Genomic DNA, 27794 nt, shown 5'->3' with positions numbered 1-27794 from the left:
AGTTTGCGTACTCCAAATGAAGTTGTAGAATGAGTGTGCGTACTCCGTAGTGTGAGAGTAGGGAAGTCATCGACCTTCACATGTGTGTGGCGCTTTGTGGTCAAACATTGTCCACGTGTTTGTTGAGTGCGGACCCTGCGTGGTCTAAGACTCTGGAGTATATTGAAAAGTGTATGAGACACTTGGTTTTATGTTGTAATCTGTATGGTTTAGTAGGTTGATCGGGCGTGGTCGACAAGTCAGAGGATGAGTCAAAGTGAGTGAAAGAAAATTTCAACTGAGATCTGGCGAGTCCTATGTGCACCAGGACAGACCCACTGATCAGTTGAGAGTAAAATTTTGCTTGCGAATATGGGAGACTGAGAAAGAAGGAGTAGCTGTAAGTGCGGGAAGAGCCGTCAGTGAAAAATCCGTAAAGTTTCTTAAATGATTGTGTTACCTTTCCTGCAGTAAACCAGCAGATTTGTTTTTTGTTTTTTTGATTAGTGCTCGCAATTTTTGCATTAGTTTTGGGTGAATCAAATTTGGGAGGACAAGCTGCAAGACTTTGCCAGCCGCAGTGAATGTGACGTCATTGGAGCCGCGCAGGGATAGGTCGGTTAGTGAGAAGGGTCGCGCACAGATTGACAGCGACCTTGAGAGGCAATTGGTTGAAAAAGTAGGTGAAAAGAATTCTGGGATTAAAAGTCACTTCCTGATTTGATTCTGAATAACAAAAAGGTCGAAAAGTTGACATTTTCAAAGCTTTAAGGAGTGCTTTAAAGGGAGATGCGTATATTCCGAGTATAGGCGAGGCTACACCGCCAGAAGGTACACCAGCTTGCATTGTAATGGAAGAGAAAGGTGTCGCTCCATGTCTTTGGCTAAATCAATGGTTTAAAGTGACAGAGAAGGATGGGAACTTAGCATTTCCTACAACGGGGATGTTCAATTTGAGAGTTTTAGAGCATTTAAGGATGGTGCTATATGAATCGAAGCCCCTTCTGAGACAGCACAGTTTGAGGCATTATTGATTTGGGAGCTAGTAGCCAGCCAGCAACAGAAATTTGAGAGGAGGATGAGAAAGGCAGAAAAGACTTTAGCCGAGGCTAGGTGGGCCAGGCTCAGAGAGTTTGGAGGTTGGAGACTTTGCACGGAATCAAGTTGTTTCCGGCAATTATGTAGGACAATGAGAAGGAAGGAAGGAAAGCTACTAGAAAGACTAACAGAAGTCCGTCTGAAGCAGGCAGGCTAGAAAGTCTTCAGCAGTGGCGGAAGAATCAGGTGACAATGAGTTTATTACACAGTTATTCGAAAAATTGCCCACCATATGCAGCACATGAGAGTGGTCCGAGCACCAGTGCTAATCCCACAGCTCCAAAACAGGTTAATGGGACAATGAGTCTGATGCAGGTTAATGTTAGCCTGACACAGAATGCGATGCACAGTGGTCTTAATGTGCCAACTACTCCTGTAGTGCAAAATCAGGTGCAACCGCCACAGGTTCAGAGAATTTACTCTGATGTGTCCATTATGGAAATGACTTCGAACTTAAAGGTGTCCATGGAACAGGTTTTCCAGAGACCAATGTTGGTTCAGACTGAACCAACTCAACTTTTACTGCCCCAAGTGCAGCCGCAGGTAATGTCAAGATTCACTCCAGTAACAAGGACACAGTCAGATATGTCTTCAATGATGAATCTGAACATGGGAGTTACTCTCTCACAGAGCTTAAGTACCACAACAACCCCAGATGCTATATCGCTACCTATTACTGTTGGTCCAGCTGTACCCTTACTTGCACAAAAGAAACCTACTGTAGGTGAATCGGGTGCCATGTCCCAGAATATAATGAGGGGAGAAAATGCTCAGGTAGTCTCTCCTGTGGGACACACTTTTGACGGATCAAGATCATTGTTAGACCTCAGTCCATTGGGAGCACTTCCAGATACTATGGTAGAGTCAAATATTAGCCAGAGTTTGAAATTGTTGACACTGCAGACCCCAAATGCAGTTGCACAGCAGGTGCCACCAGTCAAAGCCAGTAACATTTTGTTGCAAGGTTTGACAGCTCAGCAGTTGACTGAATGGTTAGACAAGTTGAATACCCTGCAGAGTGCTCCTAAGGGAGAGGAGTGTTTTAATTATGGAAGCGGTGAACTCATTGAGGGAAATATGGGTGTGAACAGGTTAGAATCCTACACAGAGGCAGAATTGAGATATTTGTGCCCGAAGATTACAAGGGAAGTGAGCAATGTGCATCAGAAACTATCAGACATGGCAGAGAAGTATGGCATAGAAATAGAGAAAACAAAGCATTTGAAAAGGAGTTACAGATTAGACTTTGAGACTAAAGATTTTGAACACATGAGATCTGTCAGAATGAAGGCACACCTTAAGAAATTGCTTCACACTGCCCAGACTTGGGAGCATTAGGCAAATGGGAAGGCAGATGGGTGACGAAAAGAGACAAAAGAAAAAGGGATTCTGTGGAGCTGACTGCAAATGTGCAGCAGGATAAAGATCCAGTCACAATTTTACCAATGAGAGAGATTACAGGGGGAAATTTTATTGATGTCCCTTGCAGCAGAAGGGACATTATATAATTTACAAATGAATATCCAATATTAAGAGAGAAGCCAGTAGAGTGGTATCAGCAGACAGACAGATTTGTGAAACTTGCGAAGGGCCTGAGGGAGGACTTGAACACATTGCTATAGATTACTAGAGATAGTGGATCCAGCTGATCTGTGGACAGAGTGTAATAGGAGTGTAGACTGGCCAACAAGTGAACCTTAGAGCAACAAGTGCACCATCTCCTGAGGTAATGAAATATTACTATAAGGTGACTGAATTTCTGAAAACGAGAATTTCGCCCAAGAATATTGATTGGCAGAGGATTGACAGGACAGCTCAGGCGGCAAAGGAGTCGATACATGCATATTATGAGAAATTGTTGCAGGCGTTCAAGCATTACGGTGGTACAGAGACCATTCAGGCAAAAGACACCATTCATTTTGTGTTCATATTTGTGGAAGGGTTGAGACCTGAAATTAGCCAGATGATTAAGAGTCATTTGATTTGCTGGCAAGCAAAGCCGATTGATGAGGTGTTGCAGTATGCAAAGTACTGCAGTGATGAGATTGAGTTGAAGCAGAGAAAGCTGAAAGAGAAGGTGATGGTGATGCAGATTAAAGCTGTGCAAACGAGTATGCAGGGGAATTTCCCACAACAGTTACCGCAGCAGCAGCAATGAAACATGATGTTTCAGCCCCAGACGAGAGGTACAGGTCGAAGAGGTAATGTGAATCGTGGTCCAGACTTGGGTACCATAGGGGTTCAGAATGATGTGCAGGGAATTAAGAAATTATTGTCATGTCACGTTTGCGGAGCCGTTGGACACCGGAAACGGGAGTGTCCGATGATGATGCAGAAAGGTGTCATGCAGCAAAGTAATGACATCAATTTGTTTCAGAACATGAGAGGGCCAAGAGTCATAGGTCCTAATCCAAATTTCCAAATAATGTGAATCAAGGGCAGAATTTTCAACCCCTGTAGCAGGTGCAAATGCCACGTATAAATATGACACAGTTGCAGCCAATGCAACAACAGGTTCCCATGGTACCTAGATAGCAAATTCAAAAGCCCCAATGGAACGGCAACAGATGATGCTTTCTCAACAGGTCACAGGCTTAACCAAAGTAATAACACAGTGCACAAATTCCCGTTACACAGTGAGAATGGAATAAATGAAGACTGGATGAGCAACAGTTTGGATGAGGAGCCATGTGTGCTTGCAACTTCCTTATAAGTAGATCAGAGAGGTACCTATGTGAAGGGAAAGGTTATGGGTCACAAAGTTTCATTCTTGGTTGACACTGGAGCTACACGCTCTACAGTGAGAAGTGCAGAAGTTCCAAACTTGTCCCTTTCAGGAAGAAGAGTTCAGATTGTAGGAGTGGCAAATCAGTATTTGACCACCCAATTACGGAACCAGTTCAGGTTAAAATTGGCAACTTTCAGGGATTACACAAATTTGTAGTCTGCGATTCAAGTCCAGTATACCTACTGGGAAGAGACTTGCTGTGGAAGATGAAATGTTCAATTACTTGTTCAAATGATAGAATTGAGATAAAGATGAATAGTGATGATGAAGATGACCAAACCCCAGAGCTAGAAGGTGAAACTACAAATGAGGAGTATCATATGACTGAATTTTTCCTGATGTTCATACCGAAGTAGCTTCGTCCTGATTTGCAGGGAACGGTTATGGAGAAAGTGTGGGATTTGACAGGAAAAGAAGTAGGTCTGATAAAGGGAGTTGAGCCAGTTAAAGTTACTGTAGAGCCAAATGCAGTTTTTCCTCATCTTCCACAGTACCACATGCTGCAAAATGTCCTTATGAAGGTTGCCCAGATAATTGCAGACTTTGTAGAGCAAGGGGTTTTGAAGGAAGTATTGAGCAGCCCATGTAATTCACCGATTATGGGTTTGCAAAAGCCCTGTGGGAAAGTTCAAATTGTCCAGGATTTGAGAAAAATAAATGAGATTGTGGTCAAATATTGCCCCGTGGTGCCAAATCTGGCCTTGATAATGTTTCAGATTCCATGTGATGCTGAGTGGTTCACTGTCATTGATTTGTCGCAAGCTTTTTTTTTTGTGCCTCTTCATGAGGATAGTCAATTTCTCTTTTGTTTTAAATTTCTGTATCGAGTTTATTGTTGGTGCAGAATTCCTCAAAGTTTTTCAGAGTCACCGTCCATATTCAACCAGATCTTGAAAAATAATTTGGTGTTGTTGAAATTGCCTTTCCAATGGACCTTGGTGCAGTACATTGATGACTTGCTGATTGAGTCCAAAACAAGAGACAAGTGCAAGTATGATATGATTGCCTTATTGAACAACTTGGAAAGAATGGTCACAAAGTGTCACTGCTTAAATTACAATACTGTCAAAAAGTAGTGAAATACTTGGGTCACCTGATTGAGAAAGGATCAAGAAAGATATCCAGAGAAAGGATTACAGCCATATTGCTGATAAGTCCCCCGACCACACAGAGAGATGTCAGGATGTTTTTAGGGATGATAGGCAAGTGTCGCCAATGGATTCCAAATGTTTTAGTAATTTCAAGACCACTGCAGAAACTGACTCATAAGGAAGTCACTGATCCTATAGTGTTAGACCAGTCTGGAATGAAAGCGTTCACTGAAATGAGAGAGATTCTGTGCAAGGCTCCAGCTTTGGGCATGCCTGATGACACCTTTCACGTTGTTTTGTCATGAAAGAGATGCATATTCTTTGTCTGTCCTGACACAAGTCATATGAAGATGTAAACCACCCAGAAGCATATTTTGCAGCTAATTTGGACCCAGTTGCTGCAGCCTTACCAGGTTGTTTGCGTGCAGTTGCAGGGGTTAATCAAAGCCTTACACAGTGTGAAAACATTGTGATGGGACATCCCCTGACTGTAATGGTCCCTCACTCTATTGAGATTCTACTTACAAGGACGAAAACCCAATATTTGAGTGGTGCGAGGTTGACCAGATATGAATCGAGTATTCTAGGGTCATCAAATGTGTCATTGAAAAGATGTACAGTGTTGAACCCGGCAGCCTTAGTCCCAAATCAAAATGTTGAAATTGGGCAATTGGAAGACATTGAGCATGATTGTCTTGAAGTAACTGACTTGTGCACAAAACAAAGACCTGACATTAGAGATGCCGGATTGGAAGAGAATGACCAAATTATCTTTGTTAATGGTTCCTGTCTGAGAGACAATGCAGGGACACTGAGAGCAGGATATGCCGTGTGTACAATTACTGGAATACTGGAAGATTCTTGGCTTTGAGGAGTGTATTCTGCTCAAGTAGTAGAACTGGTAGCCCTTACTAGAGAGTGCCATTTTTCTGCTCAGCTGAAAGATACAATCTATATGGATAGCCAGTATGGATTTGGAATAGTCCATGATTTTGGCTAGTTGTGGTCACAGAGAGGTTTCATGACCTCTTCTGGTTTACCAGTGACAAATGGTGAAAGGATTAAAGAGCTGTTACATGCTATTCAAATGCCTGAAAAGATTTCCGTGGTGAAATGCAGTGCACATCTGAAGTCTCAGGACTTTGTATCATTGGAAAATGAATATGCGGATCAAGTCGCAAGGTTTTGCTCATTGAACTGTAAATTGTTCAAAGATAAGTGGGAACTGTTACCTGAAGAAGACAGAACATGTTAAAGTTTTGCATTTAAAGTAATTTACACCTTGGAGGAATTGAATATTTTACAGAATAATGTTAACAGGGAAGAAAAACGTTGATCGAGCAAGATTAAATGTGTACAAAGTCAAGTTGAATTGTGGGTTTCAGAAGAGGGTCGGTTGGTTTTGCCAAATAGTCTGTTGTCTCAAATGGCTAGGCATTATCATGGTCAAGCACTTGTTGCGAGGGATGCCATGATTCGGTTGTTCAAACATGATTGGTTCAACTCAAGGTTTAGACAGGTTGCTGAAGCAGTTTGGCATTGTTGGGTCATTTGCCAACAATTGAACGCGGGGAAAGGGACAGTGGTTAATTTGACCCACATTGGAAGAGCGGGAGGTCCATTCAGCAGAAGGCAGATGGATTTTATTGAGATGCCTGTGTGTGGAGGATTGAGATATGTGTTGGTGATTGCATTTTTAGTCACTGGATTGAAGCTTCTTCTACACAAAGAAATGATAGTCTCACAGTAGCAAAGCTACTGCTTAGGGAACTGATACCGCGTTTCGGGTTTCCAATCTCTTTAGAATCAGATAGGGGAAGTCACTTCAACAATGAAATAATTAAATTACTGTGTGCAACACTGAACATTGAGCAGAAGTTGCATTGTAGTTACTGCCCTGAAGCATCAGGACTAGTGGAACAGATGAATATTACCTTGAAGTCAAGAGTTGCAAAGATGTGTGCGTCCATGAATTTGAAATGGCCTGACGCATTGCTGTTAGTTTTGATGTCAATGAGAATCACACCGGACAGGACGATAGGATTGTCGCTGCACGAGATCCTTATGGGCCGAGCCATGAGGTTGCCAGCGGTGCCTGCAAATGCACTTGTCAACATTACAGATGTTATGGTGTTGGACTACTGCAAAGGTCTGGCTGATGTGGTTTGCTATTTCTCTCAGCAGGTGGAAGCCACCACACTGCCACCGATCCATGACCCAGGGCACAACCTGAGAGCCGGAGACTGGGTTGTGGTCCGGAAACACGTGAGGAAAACGTGTTTGGAGCCTCTCTTGCAAAGGACCATTCCAGGTAGGTCTGACAACTACCACAGCTGCTAAGTGCGCTGGAATTCTGAGTTGGATCCATGCCAGTCACAGGAAGAAAGTGGCATGTCCACTGGATCATGAGGAAGAAGAGTTGTTGAAAGTACCAACAAAAGCGAAACAAGTCTCTGGGCCCGAAAGAGAAGAAAGAGGAACTGAGACTGGATCTGAGCCGGTTGACGACGGTTCAGTCACTCCTGTGAGAGACGAAGGAGAAGACCTCCAGGAGGGTGACGGGGAGCCTATCTCAATTGAGGCAGCAGGACAGCTTAGTCAGAGGAGGGCTATCCACAAAGCAGACAATCTTGAGAGACAAACAGAGCAATTGCCAGACCCAGAGGGGAAAGGAGTTGAGGTGGATCAAAGTCATTGTGATCTGACTCCTCCTGAACCTGTTGCCGGTCCGTCAAGAGAAAACACTGCAGAACACGGGGAAGTTCCAAGTTTTACTCTGAAGAGAACACTGAGAAAAGGTCCACTGAAAGGAGATAAGTGGCCGGAGTCACAAGGAAAGGAACAGTAAGTGGTTGTTGAGGCAACAGTCGAGGAAGAAAAAGTAAATACAACAAGGAGAGAAGATCTAAGTGAAGGAGAATCGAATGGTGATCAAAAGTTGAAAAGAAAGAGAATAGCAAGTCGGAGATATGTAGGTCCTGTATGGGCATATGCAACTACAAGTGAATGGCAGCAAGAATTTTTGTCTTTTTGTTTTGATAGAGACATTTCGGGTCAGTATTTTGGCACTTGAAGGAAGCTGATGAACTGAACTGTTGAACCAATCTGAAGAGAAAATATTTGATAAAGAGACTATTGAAAGTAACCGGAAGAGACATTGAGAACCTGATTTGATTTTTGAAACCTGATTTTAACAAGCTGCTCGACAAAGGATCCTGGAAGTGAGACTGAAAGCTGTAAATAACTGCTGAAAGAAGAGTTGTTTTTTTGATTTTTGCTGCAGTTTTTCTAAATTTTCTTCTGCTTTCTGATTCTTTACAGATGATGAGTAACATTTGCCAGCATGGTAGGAATACTAGGCGCTGTAAATATATGAGTATTGGTTTGGCTATTATGTGTGGGATATTGTTTGTGGTGTTGATTGTGGATGTGTCTGTTCTTGATAAGTGTGAAACAAACCATGCTTCTGCTTTTGAGGCAACTACTGCACTAAAGGCAATAGAGAGGTTTAGGTTAGATGAGATATACTTGCATAGGGATACTAATATGCAAGGAGAACTTTCTTCTAATGTCTTCTATCACTTATTGAGTGAGTATGTTGGAACGATGGATGCGAGGAATTGTTATGTGTGTACGCAGATTCCTTCATCAGTTGAGAAAGGAGTTACGTACCATAGTTTGCCTTTTAACATATGGAATAAGTTGTAGTCTGCTACTAGCAAGATTTTATAACCAGGAGTACATCCAGTACTTTTACTCAAATCATGATGTTGTGTTTTTGTTTGTTGCTATAATTAGGTATTTGAGTAGAGTAGCTAAAGATAATAACATAGTATTAGTTAGGGGTTTCTTTGAACCTACATTGGTGTTTGGCACAGCTTATGCTCACAGGAATATTCTGACATGCTTGCTTACAACTTTAGAGAAAAGCTTGTAGGTCACACAGATGACAGGAGAAAGGCATTGAAGGAGAAGTTAGAAAAAGACTTAGAGAAAAGGACTTATATGAATGATCATGCTTATAGTGCAATCAAATAAACCTCCAGGGAAATTAGCTTTAGATGCGCAACACATAGGGAAACTTTGTATATATAGACCTAAATCACACACTGACCATTTATTTGTGGGAACGAGTGAATGTAAGCATGTGTTTTTGTTTCAGAGTTCATGGACGTTTATGTTGAATGGACAGGACCTGGCAATTCCTGGAATCTAATATATCTGTGGCCTTAATGCTTATTAGTGCCTTCCAAGAGGATTGTATGGGACATGTTACTTGGTGATAGTTTTCCCAAAGATTTATCAAATGAATGACTTGAAGAAGTTTCTGAAAGTGACTGAATCACATCATATGAGACATAGGAGGGGGGCTCCTTCTGGTATAGAGGGAGATATATTTGGAGCAATGATTCCTTCAGTGGGAGTCATTCTGAATTCGATAAAGATTCAAAAGTTGTCTACTATTGTGGATAACATGCTGACAAGTTTTTCAGGAGCCATATTCCTGATAGATACTGAATTAGCTGCTGAAAGAGCTATGACTCTTCAGAATCATCTTGATTTAGACATTTTTTTTAGCGAAGGATGGCAGACTTTGTAGAATGATTAATTCTAGGCATTGTTGTTCATATATTCCTTATAATAGTAAAGAAATTAGAGGCATAGTTACTAATCTGAGCAATGAAAGTGCTGATTTGAAAGAACTGAAGGAGCCAGCTGTTTGAGAAAAGATTGGCAAAGGTTTTGCTTCAGTGGGAAATTGGCTCAGCAACATTTGCAATGGGATTCTATTGAAGATCTTGCAGGGTATATTAATTATTGTGGTTTGCCTAATCGGAATATAGGGATTGTGTAAATTATGCAAAAGAATTAAACTGAAAAGGTCGAAGAATAATCAGAGGAGGGAAGAAAAGAAAAGGTACAAATTGTACAGGGAAAATTAAAAAAGGGAACAAAGGTCTGAAGGGGTTGAACTGACAGCATTTTAGCTAATGCAACAATTTGTGGGTGGTAGGTAGAATGATGACACATTTAGTCATCAGAGGAGGGATTGCTAGCGCAGGTGTTTTAATAAAAATTATTAATGAGTGATTACAATGAGTGGCCGCCAATGTCCACGAAGTGTACTTATTAATAGTCCAATGCTGTCAAATGTTAAATATATGTTTAACTAATGTAGTTATATGTCATATTAAAGGTTATGCATTATATATTAGCTTTATTAATTGTAGGCCTTAACTTAGCGAAGGTCTTGGCCTACTTGCCAGGCCTCATGTCAAGCTGTATTTCTTATCGTTTAATAAATGGCTGTCCTAGAGAGTTAAACTGTGATTTTCCATTGAATTGTGTAAAGGTGCTCAAAGCTGAGAAGTTTTCTCATGAGAATCAACTGCTAGAAGATGTTATTCTTGCTAAATGTAACATTATGTGTGTAATGTGTGTAAGACTGACTTCCTCAGGAGGAGAACAATGGAGACAATGAATGGTGTAGAAGCTGCAACAATATTGTTACCTGACGAGCCGGATGATGAGGACATTGCAGGACAACCAATCAACAACATGTGAACAGAGTAATGGTAGAATTCATAGATTTGGAGTTTTAGTTTTATTGGACAAAAGTGTGAACATGCAATCCCTTGACCAATAGGGATTTGGGAAATAGTTTTACTGAATTCAACTTAACGAGACTGCACTGAAAAGAAACGAGCATTCCGCATTTTGCATTTTTGCATTTTAGCATGTTCCATTTGCCATTAGCCATGAGCTCATTCTTTCCCATTTTGAATTTTGACAAAAGACTTGCTTAACTTTATTGCTTAACCCCTTCGCTGCCAGGCCTTTTCCTCTCCTGTGGCGAGCCTTTTTTTGGCTATTTGGGGCAGTTCGCGCTAAGGCCCTCATAACTTTTTGTTCACATAAGCTACCCATGCCAAATTTGCGTCCTTTATTCCAACATCCTAAGGATTCTAGAGATACCCAGACTTTGTGGGTTCCCTTGAAGGAGACCAAGAAATTACCCAAAATACAGCGAAATTATTTTTTTTTTTTTAAAAACAAATGGGAAAAAAGGGCTGCAGAAGAAGGCTCGTGGTTTTTTCCATGAAAATGGCATCAAGAAAGGGTTTGTGGTGGTAAAATCACCATCTTCCCAGCTTTCAGGAACAGGCAGACTTGAATTAGAAAACCCCATTTTTCAACACAATTTTGACATTTTACTGGGACATACCCCATTTTTACTATTTTTTGTGCTTTTAGCCTCCTTCCAGTTAGTGACCGAAATAGGTGAGAAACCAATGCTGGATCCCAGAGAGCTAAACATTTCTGAAAATTAGACACAATTCTGAATTCAGCAAGGGGTCATTTGTGTAGATCCTACAAGGGTTTCCTACAGAAAATAACAACTGAACTAAAAGAATATTGAAATTGAGGTGAAAAAAACAGCCATTTTTCTCCATGTTTTACTCTGTAACTTTTTCCTGCGATGTCAGATTTTTGAAAGCAATATACTGTTAGGTCAGCTGGACTCTTCTGGTTGAGGGGATATATAGCGCTTGTAGGTTCATCAAGAACTCTGGGTACCCAGAGCCAATAAATGAGCTGCACCTTGCAATGGGTTTTCATTCTATCCTGGGTATACAGCAATTCATTTGCTGAAATATAAAAAGTGAAAAATAGCTATCAAGAAAACCTTTGTATTTCCAAAATGGCCACAAGATAAGGTGTTGCGAAGCAGTGGTTATTTGCACATCTCTGAATTCCGGGGTGCCCATACTAGCATGTGAATTACAGGGCATTTCTCAAATAGACGTCTTTTTTACACACACTCTTACATTTGGAAGGAACAAATGTAGAGAAAGACTAGGGGCACTAACACTTGTTTTGCTATTCTGTGTTCCCCCAAGTCTCCTGATAAAAATGGTACCTCACTTGCGTGGGTAGGCCTAGTGCCCATGACAGGAAATGCCCCAAAACACAACGTGGACACATCACATTTTCACAAAGAAAACAGAGCTGTTTTTTGCAAAGTGCCTAGCTGTGGATTTTGGCCTCTAGCTCAGCCGGCAACTAGGGAAACGCAGCAAACCTTCACAGTTTTGAAAACTAGACATCAAGGGGAATCCAATATGGGGTGATTTGTGGGGCTCTGACCAGGTTCTGTTACCAAGAATCCTTTGCAAACCTCAGAATTTGGCCAAAAAACACTTTTTCCTCCCATTTTGGTGACAGAAAGTTCTGGAATCAGAGAGGAGCCACAAATTTCCTTCCACCCAGCGTTCCCCCAAGTCTCCCGATAGAAAATGGTACCTCACTTGTGTGGGTAGGCCTAGCGCCCGCGACAGGAAATGCCCTAAAACACAACGTGGACACATCACATTTTCACAAAGAAAACAGAGCTGTTTTTTGCAAAGTACCTAGCTGTGGATTTTGGCCTCTAGCTCAGCAGGCACCTAGAGAAACCTAGCAAACCTGCACAGTTTTGAAAACTAGACACCTAGGGGAATCCAAGATAGGGTGACTTGTGAGGCTCTGACCAGATTCTGTTACCCAGAATCCTTTGCAAACCTCAAAATCTGGCCAAAAAACACTTTTTCCTCTCATTTCGGTGACGGAAAGTTCTGGAATCAGAGAGGAGCCACAAATTTCCTTCCATCCAGTGTTCCCCCAAGTCTCCTGATAAAAATGGTACCTCACTTCTGTGGGTAGGCCTACTGCCTGCGAAAGGAAATGCCCCAAAACACTATCTGGACACATCAAAATTATCAAATACAAAACTACCTGTTTTTGCGGGGGCACCTGCGTTTTTAGTCCTGGGCTCAACAGCCATCTAGGGAAACCTACCAAACCCAGACATTTCTGAAAACTAGACACCCCAGGGAGTCCAGGGAGGTGTGACTTGCGTGGATCCCCCAATGTTTTCTTACCCAGAATCCTCAGCAAACCTCAAATGTAGTTAAAAAAATCTATTTTTTCCCACATTTCTGTGTGGAATTACCGCACTGGGACAAATTTCATACCACCCAACGTTCCCCTCAGTCTCCCAGTAAAAATGATATCTCATTTGTGTAGGTGGGCCAAGTGCTTGAGAAAGTGAAGAGCCAAAACATGTTGATATTGAGGGGGAACCAAAGGAGGTCCAAAAGGGCAGTTTGCAAAATAACATTTTTAGGCTGACAAGTGCAGCAGAATTTTCATCAGTATAGATGAGACAAAGCTGGGTGGTAGGAATTTTGTGGATTCCTGCAGATTCCGGAAGGTGTGTGATTTCCAGCAAAGTTGGAGGTGTGCAGGGCATTGTGGGTACGAAAATGGTGCGGGGTGCATGTGAAACATACCACCCTGGAATCACCCAGATGTTTAGTTTTCAGATGTGTCTAGGTCTTGTGGATTTTTATACATGGCAGCGACCCAAAGTCCATAAAGTGCAGCCCTCACCATTCCAAGTGGGACGATTTTGAGAGTTAGCCAAGCTCTCATGGCCCAAATGTAAAACCAAAACCCCAAATAATCAAATGTCTTCTTGCTTGCTGTGGGATAAGATACATTAGAGTGCGGGGGAGACCTGAAAGACTGTTACCCCCTTCAGTTGAGGTGGGGGCATAACCAGGCCCATACTGGTTGGTAGCCACCATCCCAATATATATATTTTTTTTTTAATTCCCTGGCATCTAGTAGACTTTCTGCTCCCCGGGGTGTGGATCATGGGTAATTGCCCCATCTGCCCACTGGTGGGCAGAACAACTTTGGCCCCATTTATTTGGGGTGGGGGTATACCCCCACCCTCTTATTTTGGGGAAAAAACTTCCCTAGTCTCTGGTGGGCTTTCTGCCCCCCCATGGGGGCAGATGGGCCTTCCAAAAATAGGCCAATCTGCACCCAAGTGGGGCAGATATGACCAATAGTAATGTGCCCCCATGGGGAGCGACCATTACCCAAGGGGCTGCCCCCCTAAAGAAAACACACACATACACACACACCAAGTTCGGCCTAATAGAAATACGCCGATCTGCCCCCAAGGGGAGCAGAAATGGCCAAAAATGAGCTCCCCCCCAGGGGACCGACCCTTGCCTAAGGAGTTGCTCCCCACCTCTAAAAAAGAAAAAGAAAAAAAATGATCCCTGGCGCCTAGAGGTTTCGGCCTGATAACAATAGGCCGATCTGCCCCTGGGGGGGGGGGGGCAGAAATAGCCTAAAATAAATTCTTCCCCCCCGGGGAGTGACCCTTGCCTAAGGGGTCGCTCCCCTTGCGTGAAATTGGCGCAAAAAACAAATCCCCGGTGCCTAGTGGTTTCTGCCCCCCTTGGGGACAGATTGGCCTAACAAAAATCGGCCGATCTTCTCCCAAGGTAGGCAGAAATGGTCTAAATACCATTTGCCCCCTAGGGAGCGACACTTGCCTAAGGGGTCACTTCCCAACTCTAAAAAAACAAAAAAAAGACACACAAAAAACCCCAAAAAAAGGATCCCTGGCGCCTGGTGGTTTCTGCCCCCCCGGGGACAGATGGGCCTAACAATAGGCTGATCTACCCCCAGGGGGGGCAGAAAAGGCCTTGAAAATAAATATTGCCCCCCTGGGGAGCGAACCTTGCCCAAGGGGTCGCTCCCCTTATGCCAGTTTCACTTTTTATAAATGAATCCCTGGGTCTAGTGGGCATTTCAGAAGCCAGATCACTTTACAATCCGGCTTCTGAAATGCTCTGAGAGACTTCAAAGGGAAGGAAATTATTTTCCTTCCCTTTGAAGTGTCTCAGGCCCCCATCACATGGTCGGAAGAAAAATGCAAAGCATTTCTCTTCCGATTGCGCTGGAAGCTAGGCTTCCAGCGCGATGGGGGAGTGGCCTCTGATAAGGTCAGCGCGCAAATGTGCGCTGACGTCATCAGACATCACTGGAGGGATCAGGGGGAGTCGGGGTGGAAGGGGAAGGGCTTCCCTTTCCATCCCTGCCTTGGGGGGGTGGGAGGGAAGCCCATAGAGGGAGCGCTAGCGCTCCCTCTGAGCTCAGTGCCGAGGATGTAATGGTTACGTCCTCGGCACATGAGCACTGTGCCGTTGGACGTAACCATTATGCCCACGGCACAGAAGGGGATAAAGACTTTGCGTTTTCTGAACTTTGATGCTGAATCCTGATGCCTTGCTGATCGACTGATTTTGAAGACTATCTTGTGTTGCCGATCCAGTTGAGAAGAGGTATAAATCGTATCTGTGCGTCTGTCATGCATATTTGCTTTTTCTTTCTAGGTACCAACTGCACTTTTTGAAAGAGCCATAGTTAGATGTTTTTCCAAATTCGTGTTACTAAATTGTTTTGCATGAAGCCCAACATGCTGATGCTAATCTGATGTTAGTTAAGGAGTCTCACTGCTGAAAAGTCCACTAATGAGGAATAATTTTTGATGAATTTCTCTGCTGAACTTAAACTTATGTGATCTCGTAGTGAAATTGCTCGTTATTAATTTGCACCGTAACCTTAGAATGTGTAATGTTTCAAGCTTTGATTAGATTGCGTTTTTCTGTCGCTTTGGACAGCCAGTATTGTTTCTGTATGTGTTTCATTTGATTTTGAGATTGATCTCCATGACTTTAGCATTGTTGATATAGGGAAATACATATTCTAACTTTTACTAAGAGGTGTGGTTATTCATGGCTGAAAGACCATGGTGCGTGACACTTACTGACTCTATTGATTATTAATGTTATTGATTATTGTTGATTATTGATATTGTGTATTGGTTATTGATTATTGATCTGCATGCACTGGAATTATAGTGGGATCATCTTAATTGCGAGTCAAATCATTCACCAACCTATTCGCGTCCCCTTGTAAGTTTACTCATTAAGGTCAGACGCGCTAACAACCCACTCAGTAGCAAGACCACCGCAGCAACAACAAAAGGATATGTGATGTGTTTGAAACTTTTATCACATTAGTCAGTCTTGTATTGTGATCACGAAATATCCATTCTTTTCCATGTTTGTCTCGCACCTTCTCTGGACCCTAGTCTTGACCAAGCTCCTCCTCTACTTAAGGAGCTGTTTCCTGATGAAGTGCCTTTAATCGTTCCTTCCTCTGAAGCACCGTCCTCGTGTAGCATAACATGTAGATGTTTACTGCTTCTGCTTTGTACACAAAATGAACAGATTTATTGTCTTTTTCAAACGTGATCCCAAAGGGGGAAGTCCATTTACATCAAATGCCATTGCTTCTAGGTTTGTCAATGATTGCCTTAAATAACAATCTCCGTTGGTGGAATGCTGTTCACACTTCCTGGAATAGCTGGTATGAGTACTATTGAAAAGTAGTTTTTTCTTTACACCTTGACAGTTGTAACATTATCTTTCTTTAGAGCAGTCGTGGAATTTAGCAAAGATACCTCTGGGCCTCTGGTCATAGACTCTCCTCTTTAGACCCACTCAGTGGACCCCATCAGTTTAAACGGTTTGTGATTGTCTCCCAAGAAGGAGGAGATCAAAGCCACCGCAAATCCCTTACGATCCAGCCCCTGTGCTTCCTCTGTTGAGCCTTAGATTCAAATGTTCTCCCTGTGGGAACAGTTCTAAACTTCTTAGCATCTCTGGAGAGCCATCTTAGCAGTCAGTTACAGTAATTCAAGTTGTAAAGTTATAGCAGTTATGGCCAATCCATTCTGATCAACTTCTAAATCCATTACTCTGATACCAATAAAATCCACGTCTTTTCTAAAGCTGTTTACTTTACGGTCCAAATTGCATCTAAGCTCTTGCCTAGATTTCCTTTAAGCTCTTTTATTAAATTAACTTAGCCATCCATCAGTTCAGTCTTCGGAGACCCATTGTTCATTGCTTAGAATTCACCTTTTGTCTAGTCCCTGACAAGAGAAGAGTCTACAGAAAAATCACTTAGTGTCAAAGTCACTTAAAAACAATTCACAGGTCTTTCTGTGTCTGATGTTGTGGTGGCATTTGAAGCCAATCAAGTCCGATCCGGGGCCAGATCCAGTGAACCCCCTGCTGCACAATATCAACAATCAGAAAGCTAATGAGCAAGCTGCAGCCTTCAGAGTGATAATTAACCGTGGCTAATGTTGCCATTCCATTACATCTTTCCTTTATCTTACCAGTGTCCCAGGTATTTTTCCAACAAAGAGAATAACTCCTGTTCCCTAGACAATGCCACAGATAGTCCGGGCATTTCCATTAGATGCCTCTACATCTGTGCCTTTATCAGTAGGGATGTATGGTTTTGAACAGCCAGTGATTCAGTGGTGTCTTGATTTCACAGTAGATACACCAACCTTTAAAGTGCAGACATCCACTGTTGTGGTCTGCATGCAACCCACTGAACTTCCTCGATGGGGTCCTGTGGGCCACGCTCCCTCAATCGCAGTGCTTAATTAGGGCTGGGCCTCATTTTTGGGGCTCAGCACTTAATTTTTCCTCATCAGAGTTTGACCCAGATCAAAGATGAGATAAAACACAAAAAGCGGCAAGAATGAGAAAAAGAAATACAGACAAATTGTGATGAAGAGTGAAAGCAGGAATGAAATAGAAAGTACAAGAATGAGATAAAGGGGCAGGGAGTGTCCTGTGGTGGATGAAAAATGCATGAGCTGGAATCAAGACTAAGCAGCCCTGTTATTCTGCACCCCAACAATGCTAGTCACAGGTTTACGAGCAAAAAGTTGGGCCCGGGTACTTATTCTTCTACAAATGAAGCACTGCTCAAGCGCAACCCTCCTCATAATGAGAAGTATTTTGTTTCCTTTTCGACTCAGGGATTCCACTGTCCTGTAGCCGGCAAAATTGTTTCACCAGTAAAAATGTGAGAAGAGTGCAAGAAAAGCCTGGCCTCCATTCCTGAGGATCCACTTATTGTCTAATGTTTTTCTTCTCTCTTGGCACTGTGCACACCATCTTTGTTCCACTGCTCTTAAGAGGGGCCTCTTTGTCAATGACCCACATCCGCATTATCCAGCATTCACTCTCAGAGCTCCATAAAACTGGAAGGGACCCTGAGAATCAAGTATCAACGAACGTACGAGCTAAAGCAATGGTTTATCATGGACTTACCCAAAAGTCAGGTGTGCCAGTCAGTGTTTGGCAATAATACTATGTTTTGGGGGGAAACAATTGCAGTGAGAGGTGTTTAACGTGTTCACTTCCCAGATGTCCAAAAATGTCAACTATTTAGATCAATTAAATTAAAAGGTTCAGGGAGACCATGCAAAACGACAGATTCTAACTTATATCATACAGATTGGTGTTGGAAACTCAGGGGCATATTTACCAGTCCCTAGCGCCACTGAAGCGTCACTTTTTGTGGCGCTCCTGTGGCGCAACGCCCTGCGCCATATTTACAAGGTGATGTTAAGCCACTTTTTGTGGCTTAACATCACCTTGTAAATAAGGCACCTTCACACGCAGTTAATTTCCGTGGAAGGCACATGCAATGGGTGTTGTTGTGGGCCTGGCACAGCAACACCCATTGCATTTTGACGCTGCCTCAGATTTACGAGTTTTCGTAAACCTGAGGCAGTGCCAAAATCTAACACCACACCATGGGTGCCGTTAGCATGGCACAATGAGGAGAAATGCTTCAATTTCTCCTCTTTGTTTGCTCTTTCTATGTGTGCTGCAAATCACCATGTAAGATTGTTTTTGTGCAAGAAGGTGTTCCTTCCTGCACAAAAACAATCTCCCCCTCAAAGCAGCCATCATTGCACTATGGTGCAAGGGTTGCTGCGTTGACACACCACAGCTGATTTAGCGCCAGCACAGGGGGAAACACAGGGGTGCACTGTATACTAGTAAATAAGGTGCATCCCTGCGTTTTGAAAATGACGGTGTGCGACACTGCCAAATTTGGCGCAGCACTGCACTTTTCTATTAAATCTGGCCCTCTGTATTTTAGTCATGTCCTGGAATTCTACAAAACACCTCTAGCTCTAGCGTCTGTGAAAGTTTCTAGGACACACCATTCAGTGGTAAAGGATGTGGTGGACATTTTCTTTTGAAAAAGCAGTACAACCAGTTTTATTGGAGGACACTTCTCAGAGAGTCTAAAGCCTATGCAAATTGCTTAAGAAAACAAGAGCGGACCAAGTCTGGGGGACAGCTCACCAACTCTCAATTTGAAAATGCTTAAAAAGTCAAAACGCCAAAGAACATTTCTATTGTGACTACAAGGAGTATGCACTAGTAGCAACTATGGAATTGTCTAGTAGGCTCGATCTGAAAATGAAAGTAGGCAGTTTTACCTGGAGGGCAAGTGAGTCCCAAGTGCCATAAGAGGGGTCCCACACATAGGGCCTGATTCTAACTTTGGAGGACGGTGTTAAACCGTCCCAAAAGTGGCGGATATACCACCTACCGTATTACGAGTCCATTATATCCTATGGAACTCGTAATACGGTAGGTGGTATATCCGCCACTTTTGGGACGGTTTAACACCGTCCTCCAAAGTTAGAATCAGGCCCATAGTCTTCTAGAACTTTTTACGCAACAAATGTTTTACTGATCATTATTAAAAATGCAGAAATTAATTATTTTGACTCCGTAGTATCTGGGAGGGTTAGTAGTTTATTATGGTAGACCAAACTCATTCAAGCATGTCTGAATATTTTAATTGTTAACAGGGTCACCCTATTTCTAAATAAAGATGTCACACAGGATTTGGGTATGCATAGTGCAGAAAATGCAGCTGCTCCCTGCTAGGAAATTCATAGGTCTTGTACACAGAAAAAACTGTTGTAACTTCTTTTTAAGACAACTTGCCTGTTGACTAAAACTACAGTGCTTTATCAGGGTGGTCACTTTAGGGATAGGAAAGCTTAGAGGCACTCAACTCAAATCAACATTCGACTTAGACGAACCCCTATCAATCTATCTCAAGAGCAGTGGCAGGTGGTAGCAAATTAAAGTGGAGAGGCACAAAATACACACACAAGAAGTTACACACATAAAATACACACATAACTAACACACCAACATAACTATAAAAAAAAAATCCTTTACTCGATGTTCTGCAGCACGCCCCCGTTCTTCTGCAGCACGTCCTCCAAGCGCGAAGCCCATATCCACCTCCCTCACCCAATCAAGGCGCTGTTTTCATTCTGTTACGCAACATGAAAAAAGTGTCTTGATTACCTTGAGTGGGCTGGCTCCACTCTCAAAAAGGCAATGCATGCCTGCTCTCTAACCCAGCTGTCCAACAAAGCCAGGTTGGAGAGGTTTGAACTGTGCATGTTGGTTTGGCGGTAGCAAGGTAGCTGTCCAAACCTGCATGTGCACTTCAAACTGAAGAGGCCACTCGTCACTGCTGTCCTGCCCTTGCACGCAGTTTCCTGACAGAAAGTGTCAAAAATAAAATCACTCCTCAACCCACCCACAGGCCACCACATTAATAACCACCTGCTCAAAGCAGGTGGTAAATTTATGATGTAAAACCTCATGGAATGATGAGTTCTGTGTGGCTTTACAATTAGGAAAATCGATCCCACACAGTAATTTCCTGGTCCAGTAGAGCTACTTGTAATTATGCGGCACTGGTATGATTTTACCATCTCTCCAGTACAGCGCAACTAGGAATCAGGGCCTATGGCATCTTACTTATGCGCGCTTTATCTACAGAGACATATTTGTTTCAGAAACTAATTGAGTTCAATCAATTCATGCTACCTTTTTAATGTATAATGCACCAGGGTCCATACCTTTCAGGGACCCAAGCCACTGCTGCATATGTAAATAGATTTTTAAAGAAAGTCTGCATTATTTATTAATGACTCAGCTTTTAACACAGCATGCCGCTTCTTGGTTCTGAATGTTGAGCTGCCTTGTTTCGGTCTTTCCGAAGGACGTATATATTTTTTATACTTAAATTGAATAACCAAGAGTGGCCCTGCATCAAGTTTATGATTGGGCCTTGCAAAAACCTCTGCCAAGCACAGATAGTTATAAGCTGAGCATGCAGAAGGTCATAACTGGAGCAAGAGTGTGTTTTAGTGGCAATTTGCGAAGGTAGAAATCTATAGTTGCACCTGAATATTCCCTAATGTCAAAGGGAGTGGGTTTGTATTTAAGAATGAAAAACATTTAGGCCCATATTTATACTTTTTGACGCAAACCAGCGATAGCGCCATTCCTACGCGCCATGCTTGCGCCTTATTTAAAGAATGACGTTAGCCGGCTGGTCAGAGTAAAACAAAATGACTCAAACCAGGCAGCGCCGGCGTAGAGGAAAATGGGAGTTGTGCGTCAAAAAATGGTGCAAATCAGGTTTGAGGCAAAAATCATCATCACAACCACCATTGAAATGACTCCTGTCATAGCAAAGACAGGAGTCACGCCCCCTTGCCCAATGGCCATGCCCAGGGGACTTCTGTCCCCGGGACATGACCATTGGGCATAGTGGCATGTAGGGGGGGAATTAGGCCCCCCTATGCCACTTTAAAAAAAAATTAAAAAATACTTACCTCAACTTACCAGTACTTACCTGGGATGGGTCCCCCCATCCATGGGTGTCCTCCAGGGGTGAGCGAGGGTGGCAGGAGGTGTCCCTGGGGGCAGGGAAGGGCACCTCTGGACTCTTTCCATGGTCAGAGACCATGGAAGTGAGCCCACAGATCCCTTAACGTCTGCCCTGACCCAGTCGTTAAAAAACGGCGCACATCAGGCTGTGCACCGTTTTTTACGGCCCACCCTCTCCTGTGTGTCAAAATGATGCGGGAGTATAAATAAGGCGCACAGGCCTTAAAGTCATTTTTTGGGCGGGAACGCCTACCTTGCATGTCATTGACGCAAGGCAGTTTCCCGCATCCAAAAAGTGACTCACACAGAGGAATTTTGACATCCACGGGCTCGGGAGTCAAAGTTTAAATATGGGGCAAGGTTTGCGCTCAATGTGCGTCAACATTTTTGACGCACATTAGGCACAAACAGAGTTTAAATATGCCCCTAAATATGGAAATAATTTCCATAGGGAATAAATGACATTTTTTTAGAGATTGTGGATTGTAGGAAATCTTGAGATGTCTGTCACACAATAGGGATTTGAAGAAATAACCTCGTGCCAGGATGTATCTGGTGCAATGCAAGGATTGTACCACTTTGTAAATATGGTGCAGCGTTTTTGGCCTTCCAACGCCACATTAGCGTAAAAATGATGCTAATGTGGCGTTGGAATGGCGCTAGGCCCTCTTAAATCTGGGCCAAGATGTTTCCTAATGGGAAGACATAACGGAGAGTTTATAAAGGACCAATCCATACTTTTCATCTGGATATATTGTGGTAAAAAAAGTATCATGGATAAAAGCCTTCATCAACGTGGTTATAGGATTACATTTCTTACAGGAGTCACTAAATATGACAGGGTTTTTGGAAATACTTAAGCTTACCTCCCATGACCAGCAATCAAGTCTAAGTCATCAAATGGATGTAGGTACTTCATGCCGTGTTCTTTGACATATCGATCCACTGCATCTTTTAAGCATTCAGGTGGCAAAATGTCAACATCCACGCCATAACTCTACAATGACAACATACATTACTGTTCAAGTTCTGTTTCAACATCCACCAATTTGCTTTGCTCTTACGCAGGTAGAACCAATATCCGGGGAAATGCAAGAGAAAGTAAATGTTCATGGTGGTCAATACTGTTTAAAATATTCATTTTATGAAAAAAATGTGTGCATGGATCCAAAAATGGCTATCTGATGACAAATTTGACTGCATACTGCAACATCTCCAGTGTTTGGAAGGATACAAACACTACATTAGCATTCAAGAGATGGTACAACACATAGTCCAATGATGACCATACTAACAATAATACCACCTTTGTGTCTAATTGCCTGGATGAACCGTGGATCAGATTTATCATAATTTCACGCAGCGCAGCAAGCCACGTTGCTGCACTGCACCCTGCTGAGTGAAAGTGCAGGAATGCACAGTATTTAACATGAAACAGTGCATTCCTGTCCTTTCTTTGTGCTGGTGCCCAATGTGCTGCCCTGCACCAATGCAGGCACCCTTGCACCACGGTTCACCGGGGCCTGCGTTGCAGGCAGGATTGTTTTTGTGCAGGAAGGGGCACCTTCTTCCACAAAGACTATCCTCAGAGGCATTTCCCTCTCTTAAGTGTGGATGCAGCACATTTAGAAATAGGAAACAACAAGGACATTTCTCCTCATTGAGCCTCCCTTGGGAAGGCGTAGCATTTTGATTCATTCCCAGATTTACCAGTGTTGGTAAATCTGGGAATACGCCCAAATCCATAAGTGGTTACGTCAGAACACCCAGTCTCTACCCATGGAACGCCTCCCTGGGGCAGAGTAACGGAAGGCAGTGATTTGCGCAGCCTTGCGCTACTCCAGATTTATGAGGCAACTCAGGGCCACGCAAAGTGGCCTTGCGTGGCTTGATGAATCTGACTTAGATTTTGTATTGCCCTTGCACCCCCTTGCATGGTGCAAAGGCAATTCAAAACCATGACACATATTCCCCTTAGTGTTCAGCAAACCATATCACTCACACAAAGATCGAAAAACAGAGTTACTCTAGCCACTTAGTCTGTGGTACTAATTGAGGACTATAGCAGGACAGTAATCCCACATTCATAGCTTGCTATGTCCCCTGTTCATACTCTGCTCTGCTACCCAGGTTATTCAAGGATTTCCAGTGCCATTTTCATTTGTTTACCCGCTTAGAGGACCGTTTTTGTAGTTAGATACAAGAAGAATAGATGTGTAGCTTGTTTTTTCATTTTAAAATATGTCCTTGATTTGTTGCATTACTGAGTGTTATTACACTTCCTCTGCTTGTCGTCTATTTTGCATTTTTTCCTCTGCCCTCCTGTAAGGAAAACACAAGAAGGACAGAGTTTCATCCTCCCATTTGTAACTGGCTAGATGGGACGCAGAACCTGGTTCGGTCCTTGACACAAGCAGAAGTTATAGAAACCAACCAAGCTTACTGAAGTGTGTTTATCTTTGAACTCTTCTTACAGAGGTTCATGCAGGTTTCTTCTTATTAACTAAAGGCCATGAGTGGAACACTGTGACGCGGGTCTGTGGGGGCACGATTCAAAAGGGATTAGTGAACAGGTACCTGTGTTTTCTCTTTTTTTACTGAACGTAGTTCATACGCATTAACCCGCAGAGCTATGTCATTGTGAAATGGCGGAAGTAGATTGCAGTACAGTGATCTATCTACAGACACAACTAACTGAACACATGGAGCCTAACTACAACTGGACCGTTATATTGCGTTGCCTGCAGAGACAGCTGCTTGAGCAGGGACTGCAATTATAAGTGGTAAGAGAGAGATTACACCCGTCATTAAATTCCGGCATTTTAATCCTGACGAAATTTAACAGGATACAAAGGCCTGGTGTTTTCCTGGAGTACGAACTGTGTGCATCATTCCCCTGAAGAAAGAATAGGAAATTATTATGGCACGTGGTACATTTCGAGCTCATTGGTGTTGGATTTCAATATCGATAATCCTCTGATGAACTGTTGTGTGCCTTGTGCCGCCCAGATCAGGGGAAATAATCCAACGGGAACACGGATGTAGAATGTAGGCAGGAGGCTGGGGGGAGGGGAGTGGAGGGGAGAGAGGGAGGAGCTAGAAGGAAGGCGGGTCCAGAGAAACTGCATAACGGAGGCAGTGGTGGAGAACAGTGAGATATGAAGTCACTGACTCGTTACAAGGAAAGCAGTCATCGTGCTAACTTATTAGATCAGGCTGCTCCAAAGAGTAGCTCGTGAGCTACTGGTAGCCCTCTAGCAAGACGCTCCTCTGTGTTCAACAAAACATATTAAATTAGAAGCTTTTGCCTGGCTGAACTAATATATGTTAAAAAAAGAGTTGTTATTCGAGGAGAAAATGTCTGTATTTTCAGAACTCATGAGCTTGTTTCGAGAAAAATGGCTGAATTTCTAAAATATATTCAAAGCTGATATTTGAGTGATAAATCATGTGGCACTGGGCAGCCAAATTACTAATACCATAACCTTGGTGCCAGAGGTATTGGGTTTTGTATTATCCATTTTAAGTCATTTGAAAATGACATAACCTTCTCACACTGCCCGAGGCTACTAAGGTAATCTCGTCTGGTGCAGCCAACAGCATACTCTAATAATATTAGTAGCTCCTTATCATTTTCAGTAAACATAAGTAACTCTTGTTACAGAAAAGGTTGGAGATCTCTGTACTAAATTATTTCCTTAAAGTAAGGAGGCCGCCTGAGAGATATGCTGTCCAGCTGGAAGTCTAGCAGACCATCTGCAGCTAGACATGTTGCACATGAGCAAACATTAGAGGGGTCTTAAAATAAGGGTTATATTTACTAAAGTTTTCCACACGCACCTGTGTGGTGCAACAGAAGTGCAAAAGTTAAAGGTGATTTACCACTCATTATAGAAGTCAGCAAAATTATGTGCACTGCAAGACAACCTGCCAACTTTACTCAATATACCCTCTATTGTTGCGTCCCTACCAAAGGTATAGGAGTATGTCCCCCACTTGTACACAAAGGAAAGTGCATACTCATGCTTAAACCTCATCCTACTCGTCTGATCACATGACATGGGAGGAGAGGACACAAGAAGCCTTATGTTATCCCACCGAAGAGTAGGATCTGGCTCTTTTTTCATTTAATAACATCACAAGGAGGAGTTACAAAGTGATCATAAACCATTAAGGAAAATGAAAGACCTCCCTAATAAAATCAGGTGGGATGCCCCCAAAAATAGTTGACTACAGAATTAGATTTAACATTTTTCTTAAATCTCAGAATATGATACAAAAATGATCAAATACATTCAAATTAATGCTAAAGTTTCAAGGTAAACTCAAAAGTTCTAGAAATGTGGCAGTTAATGTCTAATCCAACTCCGACCTACAGTAAATTCCCAATGGCACTAAAAAAAGGGCAGAGAAGAGTAGAGACTAGGAACATGAGGTGACTGCCGGCTTGGTTGGGCAGAGCAGAGGGCAAATGCTGGGAAAGCAGAGTCATTCTGAGTGCCTAGTGGAGTGTTCTATGGAGAACCTGCATATATAGAGGGCTTGCTCGGCACCAAAGTAATTTAGAGACAAATATATTGATGGGAGTGTATGTCTGCTTGTGTGGTATAAAACAGGAAAGAGGGCAGAGTAGTAAATGAAGACGAGCAACATGCCTACTTATAAGCCTACAGTATTGTGAGTGGATGTAATACATTCGGTGATCATGTTGAAAGAGAGAGATGTGTAATCCTCTGACCTTATCTGGTAGACTCTAACCTGCAAAAGGTATCAATCACAAAGCTTAATCCCTCTGAAAAACACCAGAAGAAGAGAAAAAAGCAATCCGCATTTGAGATAGATGAAGAGAAGTGCGAAATGATGGGTGGTAGGTATTTTGTGGATCCACACAGATTCCTGAACTTTTCCTCATAGAATGAGGGAAATGTGTGGTTCAAACCAAAGAAATGACATTTGCAGGTCATTAAGGACAGATACATGTAAGGGATCCATGCAAGCAACAGAACCCTGGAATTGTCTGGTGGCTAGATTTAAAAAATGTCCAGGGTTTGTACGGTTCCCAGGTTTCTGGTTGACCCAGGACTGTTCTTGACTGGGGACCAGAGGATGGGGGGTACAGCCCGATGCCTAGATGGGCTGCAACCCCACCCTTTTTTGGCCCTTTTTTCTGGTGCCTAGTAGGGTAACCCCCCCCCAAATGCACCCTTGACGGACCATTCAGACTGTTGCGCCGTTATGGGATAAGGGCATTTCCCAATGTCTGAGTGGGCAGCTCCCATCCCTCCTTTTTTAGGCAATTTTTCCATGATGTCTAGTAGACTTTATGGGTTTTCTGCCCGCCCCTTTCCACTCTTCTCACTGGCTTGCCACAAGGCCTAATTGAGTCACTCTCACATCTTTGTTTTCTTTATTGCCATTATTCCTTTGTGTCTAGTAGGCGTTCTGCCCACTTAGGGGCAGATTGGGGTAAACATCAACCATCTGCCCCCTAGCAGGGGTAGAAAGACTGTTATGCCCCGGGCATTAGTGCCTGTTGTCTTGTGGGTAGATCATTGCTTGGTTGGATCATATTCCTGATGTGATTCCCCAAGCAGGGATCCACTAGGGACAGGCAGCATTGGAAAGGGAATAGTTTCAATTTTCCAGCTCTGCCTCTCCTGTCATGATCAGTGCCTGGAAGGCAGAAGTATGCAGGCTGATCCATATCTAATCCACTCACCCACTCCCCAAACCAGCAGCATGACTGGTGCTTTGTGCGACTGGTGCTGATGGGCCTGCCTTTGGTGTGCCATTGGCACAGCCAATCAGCAGTGCACCTTAAATAGGCGAGGTCTTGCCTGCACACACAACTAGCAGGCTGACCAAGATGGAGGTTGGCAAAAGAGCCAACACCTAAGAGGAAAATGGCAGTACCACAGTAAAACCCCTCAAAAATCCTCGGTAAAATCTATTCAAGCACGAAATATCACTTTAAAAAACATATGAAACCCCCAACACAATTGTCACCTTTGACTTGAATTAGAAGATGAGTAACTCACGTTTGTAGTGTCAGTCACCCCGACATTTGAGTTTAGTTGTACTCTCAATTGTACGCATAAGGCAGCTGCAAACCATCAGCACGTTATGTTATATTATGTTTTGTTATACAGATTTTTAAAGATCACTACCCAGAGGAAATCCTGGCACTGAGCGGGTGTGAGTCTAGCCACACCTAGGGCTTAGCTAGGCTACTGGAAAAGCCAGGTCTTCAGCTTCTTGTGGAATTCAAGAAATGAGGTATCTGAAAGGTTTGTGAAGGCAGATGTGATTGTTGAGATATGCTGGGACAGTGTAATG

The 27794-nt window shown here is 43.0% G+C and overlaps 1 protein-coding gene across 3 annotated transcripts in view; it reads right to left on the bottom strand.

The window, feature by feature from the left end:
- The window catches only part of LOC138288608 (L-threonine ammonia-lyase-like), a 112058-nt gene that overhangs the window by 29705 nt on the left and 54559 nt on the right, over positions 1 to 27794 (bottom strand). For all 3 annotated transcript variants that reach the window (XM_069230103.1, XM_069230102.1, XM_069230104.1), the window contains one exon: positions 22325 to 22455. In XM_069230103.1, coding sequence (XP_069086204.1) covers positions 22325 to 22455 — 131 coding nt within the window. The remainder of the gene's footprint in view (positions 1 to 22324; positions 22456 to 27794) is intronic.

Source organism: Pleurodeles waltl, chromosome 4_1 (genome assembly GCF_031143425.1).
Source record: "Pleurodeles waltl isolate 20211129_DDA chromosome 4_1, aPleWal1.hap1.20221129, whole genome shotgun sequence".
Lineage (NCBI taxonomy): Eukaryota > Metazoa > Chordata > Amphibia > Caudata > Salamandridae > Pleurodeles > Pleurodeles waltl.
This window is presented reverse-complemented; position numbering and strand designations above follow the sequence as displayed.